Below are 21,360 nucleotides of genomic sequence, written 5' to 3'. Positions count from 1 at the left end.
CCCCCTACAAATCAACAGTCTCCTGGTTCCTTCAGGTTCTTTGACAAAACACCTCCATAGGACTCCGGCCTTGTCCAACAGTTCAGAAGCCAAATGTTGAATGAAAAGGCAAATCTGTATGAATATATTGAGAGAATACATGTGTGTGGTGTATTATAAAATATATTTCCATTAACCTTATTTCTATTTGTGTTAATGTACACAGGAATAAGACATTGTGAGGAGCCAACAAGAGGTTATGACCCCATGGGCACAAACATTATGGCTGTCACTGTATATCCAGGAGTAATTGTTAAATTCTGATTTGACTACAGCTACATGTATTGCGTTTTTTTTTTTTATTCCAAAGAGGTAAATAAGGAAATATTAATTAAATGACCATACACAAATGGAAATAAAAGTTGCAGAAAACAAACCAATACAAACAAAATATACCTTACAGTTAGTTTTGCAGCAGGCCCCTCTTTATAAAAATGCTCCATAAGCCTATGAAAAAATGCACAGGCCAGTCAGATAGAAAAAGTTTCCTCTTCATACTGTAACTACACAATGTTATGGTTTTACGTATATTATGCAAAGGTTTCAACAGTGGTATCATAGTAGTACTGTGCAATTCTTTCTGTATGAACTGTTTTTTTAATGTGAGGCAATAACAACCAAAAAAAAACAAAACAAGACAAGAGGATTACAGAATTCCTGCGCAGCAATTAATTCCATATAATTACACTCTGCATCATGGAGTTAAGTGTTACACAAACAATTGCATCAACAGAGAAAAAAATGACAAAGCTGCTGTAAACTTCACAGGAGGAAGGTACTCATACTGTAGGTTTGCTACAGACTCCAAAATAAGTGACATACCAAACAAAAAGCAAATGCAAAAGAAGGCCAGTTCAATGACACCAAAACAAAACAAAAAAAAGAGAAAACAATGGGACCAAAAAAGTCATATAAGCACAGCTTACAAGGACAATAAAAAGTACACAATGTATACAAGTAGAACAAGTTGAAAAACAACACAACACTAAGAAATGTGATGAATGTGATGTACCTTGATAAAATTATATAAAACCACGGTTTATTTAGTTCAAATCAGCCTTGAATGTAAAATATAAATTTGTCCAAAATATTACCTTCATGTATGTTTAACCTCCTGGCACATTGCCAAAGCTCATGTTTTAAGTGCTACTTTTAAAATAGCTTTGTCCCACTTAAAGGCTTACCTTTTTTGGCTGACTGGTATTAGAATAATCACTTGAATAAAAGTTGGTAACAACATTTAGGTCAACTCCACTTAAACTGGTCCACAGTTGAGGCAGATTTTAACACTCAATGCACAGTACCATATTGTCTCATAACCTAGAAGAACAACATTGAGATTAAAGCACCTTGTTACATTAGCTTAAGGTAATGTGATCATTATTGGACATACATCTTTGACATTTCTTTTTTCACTTAAAAGTCTATTTGCATATACAAATACATGTGAAATGATAACACAGCTCATATGTACTGACCTACTTTCTTTTCTAAGTTAAAATAGCAAAACAAAAGACGGTGGTCTCCTCCTCACCTGTACAGAACAACACTAAAACAGCCACTACTGGATTATAATGACCTGTACCATTTTTTTTCTTATATGCAGCGCAGGGAAACTGCAGATTTGGCTGTAATTGAGAGAAATTATGTAACTTCAAAGTGATTCATTAGCATGACATTAAGTGAGGGCATGGATAGCGTGGGTATCATTTTTGGCTTAGTGGTTTAGCTGACTGAGTAAAAACATACAGTAAGAGCACTTTCTGGGGATTTGGTGTTAGCAAAAGTATGGAAGTGGTTTCAAATAGCCATTTTCTGCAAAAACATGAAAAAGCTTGTTTGGCCTTCAACATAAAATGTGCGATGGAACTAAACAACAGAGACCTAAGACCTTAGAACCAAAATGCTATTTTAGTGTATGGAAGATCCTTGAACATACCAATGAAGCTGAAAAATCAAAGAACATAACTTCTGCAGTTTGGGATTTAAAATTACGTTGATTGAAGAACATTTCTGAGATTCTGAGAATTTTGAAAAGCTGTTGTGCTAGCAACAGGGAGAAGGGGATAAAATGTGTTTTATTTGCTAAAGACAAAGTTCTCCAACAAATCACAATGAAAGTGTGAATGTGTTGAGCTCAACTGACAATATTTAAGAAATCCTTCATCTGAAAAGAATGACCTTGACAACAAAAAAACGGACGCTGCATTTTGGTCCAATGCAATAAAAAAAAGTGAAAGTAGCTTGCAATCCTTAGAGGATACAAATGTTCTTGTTACTTTTAGTACCTTTAGTAGTACCTGTGGAGAGCATTCATAAAAATAGCTATTTTCTTCTGACTCCTGCATAGAAAATCATATGTATGCAACCTCAAAAGCAATTCATATATAAATATAGTGGTGGACATACTGCAGCGGGATGGAGAAGAATAATGAAAAATGTATAAGTGCCACTGTTTTCACAGTTGTGTCCGGCTTGGCCACAGGTTGTGATGTGAAATTGATACATAGTAAAAAAAAAGAAGAAATGAATTCTTGAAATGTAATATAATTGTGTATAGAGGTCATTATAATACAACTCACCCATATGCCATCAATTTAAAATCATCTGTCACTCTTGAGTGGTCTTGAAGTCACAGCACACTCGCATAGGAAAAGTTTAAATTCCTTGTCTGAAAAACGACGAATTCCAACAAATCCATTAAAGTTTTTTTTGAAATTTGTCACAATCTTCGTGCCGTTTATTGTTAAAAACACCTACTTCACTATTTGTGGTGGCATGATGGCTGTCTTTTGCTGTGGCGTTTTGATTTCAGGTGTATCCAAAGTACCCTCCTTGCCTTTCTTCCGTGGGGGCTTTTTCATTGGGGTTTTCTTTGGTGTAGTATCCAACGTAGGGTCGCCTGACCTTGAGCCATTCAAGTCCTGCTTCTCTGGGCTCTTGGTTTCAGCAGTCCCCATGTCAGAAGAAACAGGCGTCACCATTTTCTGGAGGCTGTTTGAGGTGGGCAGCAGGGGCTTGGAGGAGCCCTGTTGGCTCAATCCACTGGAAGGGTTCCTCTTGGCTTTCTGTGGAGGTGTTGGCTTCTCCCGGGCTCCCTTTGGTGTTGAGAAACCATTGGTCTTTGTCAAGCCTGTCCCCTCGTTCCTGTTGATACTTTGGGTTTTCTCCTTGAGCTGAGCAGCCAGCAGTGTGGCAGCCTCAGAGTTCATATGGGGATGGATTACCTTGGGGCTCTTGGGTGGCTCCTTAGAGGTCTCTTTTGGATTGTCATTTGAACTTTTCTTCTCGGATGAGGAACTGTGGAAATTACTAATCTTCTTCAGGGCATTCTGAACTACACCATTAATGTGTTCCATGTGACTGGGACTGCTGTGTTCGTCCCCTGACTTCTTACTTCTCAGAGATTTATGTTTACTGGGGGAGTCATTGGCATCTGGTGCCTTTCCTTCCTGTTTCTTCTGTTGCTCACGGTTTCTTTCCTCCATTTTCTGACGCTCCTCACTCTTGGCTGAGCCATCACTTGAGCTTCTCTTTTTCTCCTTAGGCACTGCAAGTGCCTTCATGCACCCCTGCCCCTGCTGTTCTGGCTGTGGAGACCCTGGAGTATTTCCATGTATCCATGATATCTTGGGCTTGGTGGATGGGTCTGGTGGACGTGGTTTTGGCTTACCAGGTGAAGGTGGTGGTTTTCCATTGCGCTTGGCCTCTGGTGTAGGAGTTCCATCCCAATTCTTTCCACTTCCATCATCCTCTTTGGACTGCTTGGAGAGGCGAGCTATGCGGGCATAGAGCGCTGCAGTTGTGGACTCAGAACCACTGGTGGACCCTTCACTGTCAGATGACTTGATCGGGGGCTGCTCATTGCCCTCTGGCTTTGTGATACTGGTGTCTTTCAGAGAGGTATACTCTCCTGCATCATCCTCATTGGTGATGGCTTCTGGCTTATCCATTGCTGGGCTGGGGCTGCACTTCTCTTTGCTTTCATTCACAGATTCTGTTGGTTATTGGTAGATCATTTGGTATTAGTCAAAGATTATCTATCCAATATTCAAAATTAAAGTCAAATTAATTGACCTTTATAAAGAAATAGAACGTCAGACATGATAACAGATAAATATTCAAATTATATATTAAAATACATAATAAATTACCACACAGTGACAGTTAAGATTCAACCTATTTAGGACATAATAGATTGTGTGTCACAAGTCCTTTTTTAATAACCCAGTTTTCCCTCTGTGTAACAGTGTCTGTAAGCTGTATTATGTCGTTTACTTTCACAGTTGTGTTTGACTTCAGAGACATAAGATAGAGAGGAAGGAGCCATCATTGATAAGCTAACGGCTAATGAGCATTTTTAAATGTACGTGTATCCCAGTGAGTAAGTAGTGATTGTTGCTAAAATACGGTGAGGGCAGATTGAAAGTTGAGTTATGGCGGAGAGCAGTAGGGAAATTGCCCTCTCTATTTGTGTTACTGTTATGGTGCATGGTCCATGGTCACCTATTTTCTAACTGAAACATGTTGGATGCTATACAGATTGTTTTTAATTCTGCAGTGTATAATTATTGACTGTTGAATACAAGTAATGTACTTGTATTTACCATGTATTGTTCTAGTAAATAAAATAGTAAGAGATAAAACCTAGATGAAACCTACTGTATAACAATACAGTCATACATTTGGTCCTCACAGCTATGAGACATTATTTTATTCCCACCAGAAAATAATACACATGTGCTATTGAAAATATAATATCTGTATCACTTAATTTAATTTAAATACACATTCTTAAGAGCTGGAGAGGTTCCAATTCAAAAGGATCCTATCTTTGTAAATCCCAAACCCTTTCATAATGTCAGAGTAATTATTTTGTGCCAGAGGCGTTTTGCTGAAAGTTAATTGTTTCAAAGTCCTTGAACCACTCATAGGGCTGGGAAAACATAATCACACTGCTAAAAATACATCAATCAAACACATTTTCAAAAAGAAAATCCACAAACAAAACCTCACTTGCAGTCTTTCAGACTAGAAACTGTTCAAATGGGCGTTTCCCACCCAACTTCAAGGAGTTAGTCAGTGTTTGGATTTGTTTCATATGCTGACTTGACTATTCCATTTCCTGTTTATACTCTGTGTGTTCTCCAAGCAAAACATGTTTCTAGATGGCATGATACAAGTTCAGCTATCTCTGTGATTACAGATGATGTCATTGTACAGCATTTTGTGGATCTTGCGTGTCAATTAAATTGTTTATTTATTGTTCACAGTGACCCACCTTCATGGGGTAGAGAGTAAACTGGCCCCTCATCTCTACTGTCAAAGGAAGAGAAGGACTCCTGGGATGACCAGGAGGTAGGGGAGGGCTGCTCGGCCACTGAAGGGGGTTCGATGAAGCTGCAGTTAAAGGTGTCTGGATCATGGTGGGCTACTGAGAACAGAAAACAAATTCAGAAGCTAAACGGTCAGCTAGAGGCTATTGAACAATGTAACAAGAATAACAGTCTGTCCTCATTCATTCTCACAACTGCTGCAGAAATGTTGGTTTAAGTGAGTCATTTAGTTTCATCCTGTAAGGCTAAACGGTAGAAAAGAAACAGCTGATCATCATATGAGACAGACATTCTCAATTAACAAAAGATCAACAGCATTGTTTTAATGGACCAAGTGCTCATTGTGTCCCAAACTAGCAGTAAACCAAGAGATACAGTATGCAAATTAGTCCTTTAAAAATTGCAGGATGCCAAGATGTGGTTGGTAATTTACAAAATATTGTATTCATGTTCAAAAAAAACAGTCTTAGCTATGATATGTCATTGCTTTCACAATATATGAAATTGTAATAGATACAATGGTATTGCATTAAATGACATACAAATTATTAAAATAATAAAAAAAAAAAAAACACAAAAATTGTGTATCCTCCAAGCTCAGGTCCTCTACCAGTGGCCTGTGAGCCCAGGGGTTCCACACAGTATCTTAGCTGTTCCTATGAATGCACTCTTCAGGACAGAGATCTCAAATGTTGTTCCTGGAATCTGTTGGAGCCAGTCATTCTCCAGGTTTGCAGTTTACAGCCCTATCGCTACTGGGACAACAGTTGCCACATCTTCTCTAGCTCCTCTATCAGTCCTTGGTATTTCTCAAGCTTCTCATGTTCCTTCTTGTTAATGTTGCTGTCGCTATCCAAAGCCACTCTTTGTGATAATCTGGCTGAGGGGGTTCAGGCCTATGCAGAACAGCAGGGATGGTATATTCCACATTTGATGCTCACTTGTGTGATGGGCTTTGAGTTGGCCTCTAGAGTCATCAGGTCATTAAGTCACAGCCGTTGTGACTGCCCTGTCAACTAGTAGTTGGTGCTTGGCTCCCCTGGTGTTACTGACAATTCCTTTTTGGGCTCTGCTCATGTATTGAACCATGTGCCTAGTCACCTTAGTTGTAACAATGCCTGACAGGAGCTCTCATGTTGTGCTGTGGCAGGATATAGGTCAGTAGTTGGATAAAACCGTTTTTAGCTTCTAGCCTTATTCTCCATGGAGGGTATTGCTCCTTATGCTGTTCATCTTGTAGCCAAGCATCAAGATAATCACGGATGCTGCTGCTGCATATATCAGCTTATTGGTCTCAGTGATGTTGTCAGTAGGGAAAGTTAGCAGTGCTGAGTTCAAGTCCTCTAGTAGAAATTCACTTGACATTGATTGAAGCACACTGGAAAACTGAGGCTAGCAGTTGTTTCTTTCCTGTTGATATTTATGTTTTATATATATATATATATATATATATATATATATATACATATATGTATATACTTCATTGAATGACATGAGAAGATTTATAACAACTCAGCTGTTTGCATTAAAGACACATCAAACAACTTGTGTGTCTCTATAGCGGTTCCAGGTGGTACTGTTGTTTTGTGACTATCATAAAAACACAGCAAGGTCAGAAGTCATTGGGTCACAATAATCAGAAATTGTATATAATATATACAGTGCATACACCATTACACAGTTTTATAAAAGGTTGTGTATTTCAGCTTTAAAAATGAGGCTAATAAAATGTCGGCTTTGTAGACTAAGCTAATAAGGATATGATTATCTCATCGTTATTTTGGTCTTCTCTAGGATGCAGATGTTTAGGAAACTGGGACACAAAATTATTTTTTTTCGCCATCTTCTTTTGCAGTTAAATGTAGGTCAAGTCATTTTTCTCCCTCATTTGCTCTCTCCGGCTCTCTCCATCTTCCTCCCCCCACCTTCAGACACAGCAGCATTCTGCTGACCTGTCAGTCCTGCAACAGCTGTGGTCTCTGACGGACACACATGGTTTATCTTTCCATCTGGCATGAACAGTTCTCGCCCAAACTCTAAAAGCCATTACCTTGAGTTGACCGACCACATCAGATAATTCTATATGGCCGAAGACACATGGGTCCATCCGTTAGTTTAGACCTCAGATAAACTCTCCATGCAAGGAATCCTCTAGCTGTGGCAGTGACCTGGCTGGGAACAACATCTTGCTCCTCAGGTGTTGTTGACTGTTACTGAGATACTTTAGGAGATCAGAGGCACGGTTTTTGCAGATTTTGGTGATCTTATATGGAATTATGGATATGTATTGGTATTTCATCAGTAATCTCATTCTACATAAGGCATCTTTCCTTATTTGTGTTTGATAGCCATGCACTTCTGAAGTGCTCCAGAACAAGAACATTCAAACCATACTGTGTATCATTAGCAGATGACCTATTTCCTCTCTGGTTCCGCTCATCATTAAGACTGAACAAGACCGACTTTTTTCATCATAAACGCTCTGATTTTTGTTTTCTCTCTCTCGATTCCCTTGCCCAGCTTTCTGCCTAACACCATATGCCAGTAAATAGATTTTGTCTCTTGAGATTTTTTGTCTCTCTGAAGTGTTGGCCTGTTGAAAATTGTGCTTCTTGCAGGGTGGATAATGTCAACACTGATCTAACATGTCTCTGCTTTTTTTTGCACAGCACAGTGTGTGAAAAAGGAAACAACTACCATGACAAGTGTGCTGGATTTGTATGTGGAGGGTTGTTACATTTAAGGGCACCCCCATTTATGTGTTGATCATTTTAAGATGTTGTGTTTACCATACAATGAACACAGTGATGATATACAGTGCGTTCCAAAGCAAGTAAACTACTAAACTAAGCTGCTGCTGCATGGCTGCGCTGAGCAATGCAGGAATGTAGAGCATCTGACCTTTGTTAAGTTAAGTTAGTCGACAAGCTAACACATGGGCATTTTGCAGCATTATGTGTATGCAGTGATGGACAACTGTTATCCTTGAAAGCAGCTCCCTCCGGACTGCAGGTCTAGCACAGATTGCAGATTGCACTGCAGACTGGATGCCACTGTGATCCATTCCTACTTGGAGGCCACAGCACAACAGGGCATTATTGACACGTCCCAGCTGCAGAACTCTACCGCCACAGTTGCTTGGTGGGGGTTGGGGAAGCAACTGCATTTACAGACCTGGGGCAGTGGAAGTCTACAGGTTTAAGAGCTCAGCTGCAACGAAAAGGCTGCTTGTTCAAATGTCTGGTCCAGCACTGGAAGTCATGGGCACTGAGTAGGGGATATTAGTTGTCAATAGTAATTATAATTATAATTTATCATTTATCTTTATTAATCCCCCTTAGAGGAAATTATTCTCTGCATTTGACCCATCCTAGAATTAGGAGCAGTGGGCTGCCACACTGAGTAGCGCCCGGGGAGCAATGGGGGTTGGGTACCTTGCTCAGGGGTACCCCAGCCCTTTTCGACCTGGTGGGGACTTGAACCGGCAACCTTCCGGTTACAAGGCCTGAAATAGCAGTGTTATTAGTTTGCCTGTTTAAACACAATTTAAACAAAAGCATCACACAATCAATATGGCTAGCTCAGAGGTTATACGAATAATTACAATAACAATATAGATATAGTGTGGGAACAATTTTGTTATAGGAAAGTAATACTATGGTAGTTCATAAAGATTTCTGTACAAGGAATCCTGGTCCTGGGGATCCACTGCCCTCCATGTTTTTGATGTTTTCCTGCCCCAACACACCTGATTCTAATGGTCAGCTAATCAACAATAATGACCCATTTATTTGAATCAGGTGTGTTGCAGTAGGGAAACATCTAAAGTGTCAGTGGGACATAATCTAATAGCCAAGAGTAATAATCATAACCAAGCTATTAGCTGGATACTAGCACAGTAACAACAGGCACTAATTAGGTTAAGTGTACTCATAAACATCATCATATATTTATATATTATTGTTATTGTTTTATGACTGAACTCTACACACTATTGAACAACTCTTTAGTTCATTATTGTGTGAGAAGGGTTTTGTCTTTTTCAGTGTTGTTATAGCAAATATGTTTGTCGAGCCAGCCAACTTTCCCCCATGGATAAATAAGGACAAAAAAGGCAGGTGGTGTGCTCTTAGTGCTGACCCAGGGGCAAGCATTTGGATTCACCGGATGCAAGGAATGCAGAACAGACATGACAGACATTGTAGGACATGTAGTAAATATGTTTAGCATGGAATGCCAGACTACACACAGTCATAGTTCTGCTAAAAGGTGAGTTGGTGACTTTGTTTTTGTTTGGAGGCTAACTATGCTGACAAAAGGGCAAACATTGTCAGAATCCTCACACGCCTCCCTCCGTATTGTTTTTTTTTTTCGTTTTTTCTTCTTTTTTTTTTCATTTGGTCTTGCCACATCTGCTGCCACTGACCCTGGTGTGGATAAATCATCATTGGCTGGGGTAAATTTGACCATTTCCTGTTTCCAGCCCCATCGGGCCCCCTCTGGAATGTGTGTCTGTGCGCAGGAGTGAGTATCCCCGGTCAGATTTAGACTTTCTTAAAACTGGCAGACCTACTGTGGATAAACCAACAGAAAAACAAAGTAGCAAACATGTATCTAAGGAAAACCAGGAAATAGAAGAGGCAGTAAATAATTTGTTATAGGAAAAAAAAGCTGGATTTCAGCTCTATTGTGTCTAAGTGTCTTCTTCGTTATCTGTCAATTTTGACTTAATATTATAATTTACTTGCATTGTAAATGCAAAACAAAAAAGTGAGTTTGACTTTGTGCCTCTGGCTGACACATCTATTCACATGGTCAGGCTCTTACAAGTGTTGTAGTTTGCAGTGAGGTATAATGGAGACAGACTCTAGCTTAAATATTAAATTGGACAACTGAGAGCCACGTGCTGCTCATGCAAGGAAAATAAACCATGTCTCCTTCCACACCACACTCAATTTCATGTTGCTTGTTTTGCCTTAAGACATTCAGTTTACAATGACACTCAGTCATGTCTGAGAAGTTAAAACCAGAAAATATGCAGCATTCTTTTTTTAATTGATGTTGACTGTACTCTTATATGCCCTTTTAATCCAATTCCTTGTCTGGCTATCTATTTCTTCTTGTTATTGTTAAGCACTTTGTTACATTGTATTGTATATTTTGCACCATCGTCCTCTAAGCTCTTATATGCTCTTTCTTGTACAATAAGAATAAGAATTGCATGTGCTCAAAATATTGTGCATTTAGCCTTCAACTGCATGCACTATTCAAATAAGAAGATTTATTCTACTGTACAGAGATTAAAGAGATACAGTAATAATAACATAATTGATTTGTTTGTATAATCACGTGCAGTGGGGTTTAAAAAGATCAACATATAGTTTTTTTCTGTCTTTCTGTCTACTATACTACTCGAAAAAAATTGTAATGACTGAGGTCACAGACAGATCTGTCACACACCACGAGTCCTCCAAATGGGGCAGGAGGGCTGCAGTGTCTACCCAAACAGTGCTGCCTTTGATAGCACATCACTCACCACCACCCGAGGCCCCTTTGACAACCACTGGGCTTCTTTTAATAACACAGCCTCCTCCTTAGCCCCAGAAAAGATGATGGAAATGAGCAAAGAAAATGGGAAGAAAAAAGCCCCAGTTTGGGGTTGTAATAACATGAACACATGACATTTGAGGGTGCCAAGAATAATAAGGGGCTCTAAAACCAGTGCATTCCTTTCAAATGAAACCCCACACTCGCCTGGCAGCCACCATACACTTTTCAACATTATTCATCATCTAAGAGGCAGACAAAGGTAGCACTAGAGTAAAAATGCTCACTCTGATTGCCATCCGTCTGTGTCACACACTGAATTCACTGTTGTCATATTCGACGACATACCCCACTGTGATGTCATCATCTGTTGTTAATGCGTCAGCTTTTAAAAAAGTTAACTCAGGGATTTGGACTCCAGCAGCCCATGTTGCACGCACCCAAGAGACAGATCACATAAACGAAAGCAGCATCCAGCAGCACTGCGGTGGGGCATGAGAAAGAGTTTAGGGGCTTACCGACTACTTTGGGCAGTTTCTGTCGCCTCAGTGGAATACGGGGAAGTTTAGTGCTGATTCGGCTGAATCGTCCACACAGGATCCGCTTGGCTTTTTTGCTGTTGGTAGAGTTGTCTTGGTTAGGACTGTAAAAGAGATGATGCTATGGAAATCCAAATGATTCACAAAGAGGGATATTAAACCTGGCCCGGTGCCTCCTTTGAGGGCTTGCTGGCTACATCACATTGCCACTCAATGTCAATATTTACTTCAAACTTAAAAAAAAAAGAAAGAAATATATTTTCTACAAATTTTTAAAATGATTTATTCAACGGTATCCGTCACTTACTTGTGGTCATCTTTGTGTCGACACAGGCAGCAGCAGCACAGCAGCGAGAGCAGGACAATCAGTAAAAACGAGACCAGCGTTCCAGCCGCGATCACACCCATCCGCTGGTTGGGCTCTAAAAAATGAGATGTTGAGAATTCTGGGTGTGCCACATTGGCACAGGGAAGCGACCCCCCCACCCCCCGTCACTGAAAATACATTCGGATTACTTGTTTTTGTAAATGTGAAAGTTAGCTCATATTATGAAGCGTAGAGCTAAAATAATACCTGATTTACAGAAGCTGCTACGACACGAGGCATCTCAGGGGGGAAGTGATTTCTTGGTTTCAACAGGCTGAAATTCACTTCAGATAATTCACTATTAATCTTATCTCTCACAAGACATAAGACCGCTTACCCTTTCATTACTGATTTCTTGCAAGCAACTTCCTCCCCTCAAACCCCTCATTACTACACACCCTTCACCATAAGTCCATGATTTAATAGCTCCCCTCCCACTTCGAGTGAGATACACCCCAGATAAAAAGTGCAGCATTGCTAAATGATATTAAGTGCTTGCAAGATACTGGAGAAGAAAAGAACCATGGCATACAACTGGAGATGGTGGATTTTAAAGAAACATTGAACATGGTGAGTCTACCAAGTCTCAGGTTGTAAATACTAACATTTTGGGATGGGGGCCCCCTGTCCTTAGTCCGTCCCACAAGCATGGACAGACCCACAAATCTCATGTACGGCAGATGACGCCAGGCAATCTGTCCATCTCTGAAACCCTCTGCACGTTGACAAGTTGTGTTGCCATTTTATTTATTTATTTATTTATTTTACATCAGATCCCAAATTAAACTAGTTATTTCATCATCAGTTATACATCAGTACCCATTAAGATGCATCAACACTAGAAATCGATGCTATCTTTAAAGTCCTCTATCATGGGCTGGATTTCCTCAAGGACGTAAAGAGAGGCTATGGATAAGTCCTCTCTCAGATCACTTGATTTACATTGTGTTGGAAGATTATAATGAAATTATTGCTCAAAATAATGTTTCCTACCCACTTTCAATTGGGCAAGTAGTGGAGGCTCACAGAGATGATCCACTGAGATGGATTGTTGCATGGTGAGTTTTGTAAATGTGGTAAGCTAAAAGTGATGAGGCCTTGAAATATCATTGAACCACCTCCTCATTATGTCCTCGTACAAAAAATCCCTGCTACCTCTGCATCCTCCAAAATCATATTCTTCCTGCCTGGCTGCCTCCAGTCATCTATTTCCAAGCCATCCACTTTTTTCTTTCTTCTTTGTCTCCCTTCCAAGGTCTCTTTTTCTCTCCATTTTCTCCTTCCCCCTCTTCTTTCTTCTTCCTTCCTTTCCTTCTCTCTCTCTCTTTCTTTCTCTTCCCTCCCCTCTCTCCCTCTAGCTGGACAGGAATAGAGCCAACAAACACAGCCATAAAAAGAACGCCGGTCTGGGTCTGGAAACAGTATCAAGGACCCGCTACGTTAACTTTCCCACTACACACACTGACCTGAATAGATGTGTTTGTGGGTACTCGGTGTACACGGCCAACTATTAGACATTTAATACACAAACTGCACTGGTGCTGTCTGGCTTTTTGGACAAACACATTCAGAGGGTTCGGACTGTTTCTGTAAAACAGATCTGTTTTGTCTTAGAAAAAGACTGGGTCCTGTTTCTGTTCACAAAAAAACCCTGAAAAACATCGTGACCACAAAGCATGTGCTGGCTCTTAATATAAAAATGTTTTCTTACGAAGATAGCAGGCCCCAGACACAGGATCACAGTCCCTGTCATGGCAAGAGCAAGTTTGATTGCAGTTCACTCCGTACTGGCCAGGTTGACAGGTCATATTGCAGCTTGAATACAGAGAAGAGACAAAAACAACATCTGTTTTATGTCTGTTCCAAGCGACAGATGTGTCAAATGAGAGACACTGAGGGAAAGAATGGGGGATAAGTAGGGTCACATCAGTGTTTCAAACATTTTTTTTTTACTCTCTGATGGAAGCCTTAGGGAATTTAACACTTTGTACTCTAAGACCATGCTTTACCAGTTATGTAAAGATATTCCTGAAGACACAAGCTCACGCCTTCAAAACATCTAAGTGTGTGATGAATGTAACATGAAAGGCTTCGATCCTTTTTACTCTACACAGTGTGCTGCAAAGACAGAAAGATTTTAGAAGGTTCTGTGACTTACTAGGTGCCATAAAACCCCGGGTCACAGAGGCACTCTCCGGTGACAACGTGACAGATGCCATTATAACAGTGACTGCAGTTGTTCTCACAGTTCTCTCCATATGTGCCGTTGGGGCAGCGCACCTCGCACCTACGACACATGAGAGGAACGTCATAATCACAGTCTTTTACAAAAAACGCTGTCACAGTAGGTACTAAATAGAGGCACTGACTATCTGTGTTGCAAGAAAGTAGGCAAAGCAGGCATTTACCGGGGGGCCAAATGTTGAGTGGGGGCCCCTGAGATTACATGATCATACAAAAACACTTTACATTATTACATGGCCTCTAACTGTACCAAAAAAACCTTTATCAATATAAGTTTTTAAAACAGGACAGTGGTGGTTCAGATTGTGTTATGTTGAATAAATAAGTTTTAAGCAGTATAAAAATGGATTAGCAATTTAGCAATTAATCTTAATGCATTAATGGCAGATGCTATCACTTTCAATGTTTGGTTTGGTGTTTCAGGGTGTTGTGGTGGTCTGGATAATTGTACCCCCCCAGGTCCTTTAAACACCCCTGACAGCTGCCTTTATCTTCTTTTGAAATGACATAGCTCCACAAAAAAAGAGTCTCACACCAATTCATGTTTGCATGCTTCTTTCTGAAAATGTACTGTGTTTGAGTGTGTGTTTTCTTACCTGTCCCCAATCCAGCCAGGGTTACAGTGGGAGCACTTGCCATGAATGGGGTCACAGTGGTGACCGTCCTTACAGGTGGGACACACTTCCTGGCAATTTTCGCCAAAGAAGCCCTTGGAGCAGAGCTGATCACACCGTGTCCCGTTCCAGCCTCTGTCACAGGTGATGCAGCGTCCCTCTGTAACTTTACAAGGCTGCTGGCCCTTGCAGTGTCCACATCTGTGGTGAGCCAAATACAAAAAAACAAAAAGAAAAAAAAACAGACAAGGATTTGTCTTGTTTGTTCACACAAAAATTCTTCTAGCTCATCTGCGTGTAATAAAACAATTTAACGTGATGGAGGACATCTGTATTTGCATGTTTTGTATCGCTGCTCTAATGACCATTTAAAGAGGGAGATAAACAACACTGAACTCTAACTTTGTTCTCTTTGGGTATATAAAAACTGTATCATGTCAGAATGTTCCAGGTCCATGGAAGGTAAAGTACTTAACTTGAATCACTTTTATGTTGGATGATTATGGGATAATGTGAATACCAACTCCCAAATCTCAATGTTTTATTGCTACATTTAAGTAACATGTTCAGATATTCTAATGGTTATCAGCTGCAGTTTGTATTAAATCTTAAATCTTCATATCAAAACCACATAATTGCACCATAATATGGATCAGAGAAGGGACCTTAATGTAAGGCATCTGTAAAACTGCATGTTTCCTGTGTTTTTGAAATGGTACATTTGCTCTCTGCCAATTTCCCCCCACCTGTTCCTGCAGTTCTGTCCATAGAATCCAGCAGGACAAGGTTCCCTGCAGAACTTTCCACGGTAGCCTGGAGTGCACGTACATGAGCCATCGGCTTGGTTGCATTTACCGTGCACACACTGGCAGTATCGCTCACACCGTTGGCCCCACAGCCTCTCACGGCACTGGCAACGTCCCGTGAACTGCTCGCACGGTGAGTTGTTACAACTACACTGGATTGCACAGTTCCTCCCCGTCCAGCCGGGGTTGCACTGGCAGCGACCTGTCATCGCATCACAGACGGAGTTGATGCTGCAGTAGCAGTTGTTGTTGCACTGGGGACCCCAGGCGCCAGGGTGGCATGTGCATTTGCCTGTCTCTTGATCACATTTGCCCTTTTGGCACAGGCACACATTCTCGCAGTTGGGTCCCCAGCGGTTGTGGTTGCAGGTACACTGGCCGGTCAAGTCATCGCACTGGCCGTTTGGGTAGCAAATACATTTCCCTTTGCAGTCAGGACCCCAGAACTGTGCGGGACACTCTATGAAAAGAGAGTGTCAAAATTAGTGTCAACATCAACTGGTGGCACTGGAGAGCATGTTACAGCAAAGGAGAGTGAATTCATCTTGTGGGCACTATAAATACTGGTCAAAAACATGCCATTCTAACACGTTTTCACAAGTATATGATGTTTTTTGAAGAACATTAAACTTGGTAAATGCAGTGGAGATGTCTGCATCTCTCACAGTGCAAATCCTGCAGGGCAGAATCAGAACACACAAAACAGAGTAGAAAAAATGATGAAGACCAGTGATAACGTTACAGTAGTTACACTTTTAACTCCGCACCAACTGAATGATTTTAGAACACAGTATAATGGATGTTATGACATCACGCCAGTAAAAGCTCAGAGACAGCATTTGGACTGCCAACTTAGACGAAATAGTAGAAAAACAAATTCAAGTTCAAGTTCATCATGGTGTCACGCATCACTGCCAATTGGAGCTGATAAAAATCTGTCTATTGCAGAAGTCATTAGACCTGGAAGCGAATTCAAATTGTATCCATTCCCACTGCAGACAAAAGCTAATTGTAGAAAAGTGGCTTTGACAGGACTATGCTGCTCGCATGACTGAAAACCCCCAGTAAAAGCTACTTTCTGTAAAGTTGAAATTTAGGTCTGTAACAACTTGACATTTCAACACCATATTTAAAAGGCAAAGGAGAGAATTGTGAATGTAATAGTAAAAGAAAACAACATCAACAATCTCTTACTGGTGTCACAGCTAGCTCCAAAGTATCCATGGCGACAGCGACATTCATTTGGCCTGACACACACCTCATTTTCCTTGCAGGTGAAGTTGCCTTCACAGAGCGCTGGGGGCGAACAAGAACAGGCCACATTATTCAACTGGCTTGCACAATGAGCAGTGTGACGTTAGCGATCTGTAATGGTTACATACGTGTCAGGCATTCGTCCCCTAGCTGCCCCCAGCCGCTGCAACACAGCAATCCTGACGACCTAGGAGAGAAATTATTATGATATCCAAAATGAGAGGGCAGAAGATAAAGCACCGGACTAAAACACGGTCAAAACAAACATATCGAGGCGGCAACATCCACACCCAGCTCATGCTCACTTCATCTCACAGTTCTTATTGATGTGGTTTCTGCCAAATTTGGCAAACGTGTGCAGAGAATCGTACAAGACGCATGTGCTTAACACATTTTGTGAGCAGGGTTCATTTACAACTAACTGTGACTGGTAGCCACTTTAAAAGGCCCTGAACCCTCCACATATGCAGTTTATCAGCCCCTCCAGCCTTTTAGGAAAATTTAAGAAAGGAGCATTAATATTCATAGGAGACATTTTGCAGTTAAGTTTGCGGCCTGTCAGGAAAGGATGGATGTGTCTCTTCTTACTCCCACTCCTATGACCTGTATGGGGGCCTCTGCTTTACATCTGCCTCCCTTGCAGCATCTGGAGAAGGAAGGTTGTCTTCTGTCAATGAACAGGGAGCTTTTTTATTCTAAAATGGGCACGTGGAAGATGTCACAGGCTTAACCTCTGCATGTTTTCACTTGTAATGAGAGCGCAAATAAGCCTTTAGACAAATTTTAACACATAAAATGTACCGGGACTTAACTATGTGGCTTCATATTTTGACGAACTCCAGTTGAAAGTATTGAGTTGATCCTTGTTGACCTTTAACAGGCAGCAAATCATGTCAGCACTCACTTCAAGGGTGGCTTTTTATACTTATTCAGCTGCGTATTTTCTGCATCACAGCTCTAAGCGTCACCTTTTTTTGTACCCAGATGTTTTTGGGAACATTCAAGACTAAAAACAATCACTGTTGAGGAAATCACTGTCAAGAGGTTGAGTCGGGACATATGCCTCCATTCCAGCTAGATTTCAGCAGCTGATTTTGCAAAGCGAAACATGTTGGAAAAGCTGAGTAGTGATGATCAATTGTGAACTACTTCCTCCTATTCATTCTGACTATAAACACAATACAAAACACAAAAATAAAAACACAATGGCCATAAAGGGGAAAACAAGCACTGCAGTGGATGCTGAATAATGGAAAGAGGGCAAAATGTCAAACCTGTAGACCAGTGGAAGTAACTGCTAAAAATATTACACTGAAAGCTCCACAGTGCACAAACATACAGCTTTCTTTGACAATTTATCTATGACATGGCAGCTTCATCTTTTGTGTCAAAGGTAAGCGGCTTTTTTGACTACAGAGCATAAATAGCTCTTTTTTATTTTCAACTGTGTGCAATGGAGGTCACACTGTAGTATAACATAATATACTTTGACAAACTGTGAGGACAGTATTTGTTTTTTTAACACACAACTGTTCCTGAAAAACAATCCCTTTGACTATTTCTGCTGCTTCTCTCCAACCATTTCTAGTCAGTCAGCAATTGTTGCCTTGGCTGTTTTCCTTTTTAAACTATAGTGACCAGACATCCACACACAGGCTCGACTATATTAGCAATACTCTTTGGATAACTTACACTATGATCAGTCAGAGACTGTCAATACCTGTTCACTTTAAATGTATGCATAATTATAATCTGTTTACTAACAAACAAACAAACAAACAAGGAAGGAAGTCCCACTGAGACGAAGGTAATCATATTTCAAAACAACAGCAACACAAACTGTCAACATATCAATATACACCATAAAATATCAAAAACATGATGTACAAAAAGAATAAAGAGGCAAATAGATTTCCTCTAAACAAAAACAACCACATCTCATTCACCATTCATTGACTGTGTGTGTGTGTGTGTGTGTTGCGTTTCAGATGCCCTTGAATTTTGAATGTGTAGAAATGAACGTTTTATAAACTTCCAGAAAGCTCTCCAAAAAACCTCAGTGTCACCAAATGGTGCCTCCAGAGCTGTGAAGGTCAACTGGTGCGCCCCCTACAGAAGGATAAAACACTCTAGTTCCAGATGTACACATCTGTATGGCTGCTTTCTTCAATGGACTCCTCCTCCTCCTCCTTCTCCTGCATGCATGCATGCTATACAATGATACTGTAGGAAAAGTAGGTCAAAGTAAAGTATATATGTATATAATGATATTACAGTGTAACTATAACACTCGTGAAGAGTGAACATCAGTGGTTAAGTTCGACTCAACCTATTCGTGCCAATAGTGCAATTATAATGATCTCTTGTTCTTTTTAAAGCACGATTTCCTTGAGCCAGAGAAATAAAGAACAGAGATGACACAACTTATTTTAATGTAAATACAACTCCGTTGTTGACTTTTAAAATGTCCTACCTTGAAATAAAACGGAATGATGAAAGAGTGGTATGCGGAAAACTTACTCACAGAACTGATTTCTATTTTCAACCATGTGTAATAAATCCCGTTTTCTCCTGCAGAGATGCTTACCCCGGTGCTTTGCATACATTCTTGCCTTTGGGGTTGAGTTCTTGGCAGAAACTGGAGCAAAAGAAGAGACAAACCACCGCAACGACGGCAAAAGAGTCCTTCACTTCCATTGTACAAGCAGCAGCATCCTTCTAGACGCCGTTTTCTCTCCGCATTTCGTTCCTCCACCAAAAAAAAAAGTCCTGACGCTGGGATTTTCACTGTGTTTCCACGCACATAATCCAGATGCAGCTTCTTTATGGACTCAACATCCTTGTGGTCGTCGAAAAGCCCTCAACAGCAGCTTAAACAAGAAAAAGAAAACGGTATCCCTTCAGCTGCGAAGTCACCAAGGCAAAACTCGAAAATGACACTTTTCTTCGTGTGCGTCGTTCTCCTGTAGTGCGCCATTTATTCCATGAAAGTTTCTAAAAGTTGATGGCTCCAGGATTACGCAGACGTAAATCACGTTGTAATGTCCTGGTGGACACCCGGGAAACTATGTGGTAATACTTACAAGACGATCTAATGATGATGATGATGATTATTATAATATTATTATTAATTAAAATATTATTATTAATAATAAAACAGGCAAATTATCTGCCTTCTTGCTTTGTCCTCTCGGAGGAAAAGCGCTTAACTCGTAACTTCTGTCCTCTGCTGCGCTCTCAGGAGTGGCAGGAGGGAAATTCCTGATTTGTTACTCTATCTTTGGCTTTGTGCGCCATGTGTGCGCCACCAAATTTGCATACGCCTGTGTGAGCAGCAGCAAGGTCCACAGCGATGGCCTTGGTTATGATGATGATGTGGCCTAACTGTCCTTTACACACAAACAAAAAGTAATGGGGTTAATTATCAGAATAAAGAATATTGCTATTTTATGTAATGATACTTCCAATTTTCATCATAAAGAGCTGCGCATTTTTACACCTCTGGGATTTATTGTTGGACATCTTAGATACTATTATGTGAAAAGTTGTGCCTTTTATTTATATTTAAAACACTATATCAAGCTTTAGGTTAATGGATACAAAGGGAGGATTGTGAGTGTAGGTGATAAAGGAGGCGCATCTACACGTGAAACAATGGCTCCCCCATCTGTTAGAAGGAACAAAGTAATGCTGGCATGTGACGCCTCCTGTTTTAAATCCTGCTAATGCTTATGAACCAAAAATACATGCGATGACTTTATTATTAGAGCAATGCTGACTCATTAGTAAACATCTACACAATGAAATGACAGGTTTGCGATTTAGTTCTACTCATGTAATCTGTGATTAATGGCTCTACAAACGTCACTCCCAGAATCCATTAAAACACAAATGCTCTGACCACAGTCTCACAATTCTGTGAATAAATGGTGCTTTTTGATGTTGTGAATGAAATGAATTTACACAAAATGGACAGATAATTGAATGTGCAGTGCCGAAAACGAAAATAGTTATTCAAGCATAAGATTGTTGGCATCTGCTGAAAGGTAAACATACTCAGAGAGTCATTTCCATACTTATTTGTGTGCCAACATGTGAAGGCAAAACAATGGAGCTGAACGCTAGTCCGTCTGCTCCGCTAAGAACACTTTTCCTTTTAAGATACCTTTTTCAATTGAACGTGGGTCCTTTGAGTACTATAGTGGCAAAATAGATACACGTTCTAGTAAAGGCAAAAAGGTCACACAAGTAAAAGTAAAGTATTAGATAGCAAAATACAGAATATGCATGTCCAATCTCTGTGATAGAACATGATGCTGCACTGTAAAGGATGTCCTTGTACAGATACACAGGTGTGTGGAAATGTATGAAATGATATACTAGTGACGCCTGCCCCAGTGGTTGCCCTTTTAATGTTTGCCCCTGCTCTTCCAAATGTCTGTGCACGCCACTGTGGTTGAGTATTTGAAATGAAATTGTGTGATCTGCAGCTTAGACTAACTCAGTCAAGAGGTTAGTGTGTTTGAAGTAGCAGCACCTGTGCAGGGTGTCTGGGTGTGTGTGTGTGTTATTACATCACAGCTGATCCACCAACCACCTGATGCAAATTTGAGT

The 21,360-nt window shown here is 40.4% G+C and overlaps 1 protein-coding gene across 2 annotated transcripts; it reads right to left on the bottom strand.

The window, feature by feature from the left end:
• Positions 1 to 509: 509 nt before the first annotated feature.
• Positions 510 to 20,046, bottom strand: scarf2 (scavenger receptor class F, member 2). Of its 2 annotated transcripts, none has more exons than XM_058636466.1 (11): positions 19,334 to 20,046; positions 16,875 to 16,933; positions 16,687 to 16,788; positions 15,433 to 15,952; positions 14,669 to 14,887; positions 13,987 to 14,115; positions 13,540 to 13,643; positions 11,769 to 11,883; positions 11,441 to 11,538; positions 5,321 to 5,470; positions 510 to 4,036 (listed from the first exon to the last, which is right to left on the bottom strand). In XM_058636466.1, exons 1-11 carry the CDS (start codon positions 19,441 to 19,443, stop codon positions 2,796 to 2,798), a joined length of 2,847 nt encoding a protein of 948 aa, XP_058492449.1. In that variant the 5' UTR covers positions 19,444 to 20,046; the 3' UTR covers positions 510 to 2,795. The 2 variants fall into 2 exon arrangements, with proteins under 2 accessions (XP_058492449.1, XP_058492448.1); XM_058636465.1 differs by having other exon boundaries at positions 5,321 to 5,473; positions 19,334 to 20,043.
• Between the last annotated feature and the right edge of the window lie 1,314 nt (positions 20,047 to 21,360).

This window comes from Solea solea, chromosome 8, assembly GCF_958295425.1.
Source record: "Solea solea chromosome 8, fSolSol10.1, whole genome shotgun sequence".
NCBI classification, from domain to species: Eukaryota; Metazoa; Chordata; class Actinopteri; order Pleuronectiformes; family Soleidae; genus Solea; species Solea solea.
The sequence above is the reverse complement of the archived record's forward strand: the minus strand, read 5'-3'. Positions and strand labels throughout refer to the sequence as shown.

What these genes read in the sequence shown, in the direction of transcription:
- scarf2 (XM_058636465.1), bottom strand. Translation starts at nt 19,443, where the DNA reads ATGGAAGTGAAGGACTCTTTTGCCGTCGTTGCGGTGGTTTGTCTCTTC. An exon ending in TGGAGCTAGCTGTGACACCA is followed by an intron (nt 15,953 to 16,686) that starts GTAAGAGATTGT and finishes CTCTTTTCATAG; the next exon opens with AGTGTCCCGCACAGTTCTGG. An exon ending in TTACTCTCTACCCCATGAAG is followed by an intron (nt 4,037 to 5,320) that starts GTGGGTCACTGT and finishes AATAACCAACAG; the next exon opens with AATCTGTGAATGAAAGCAAA.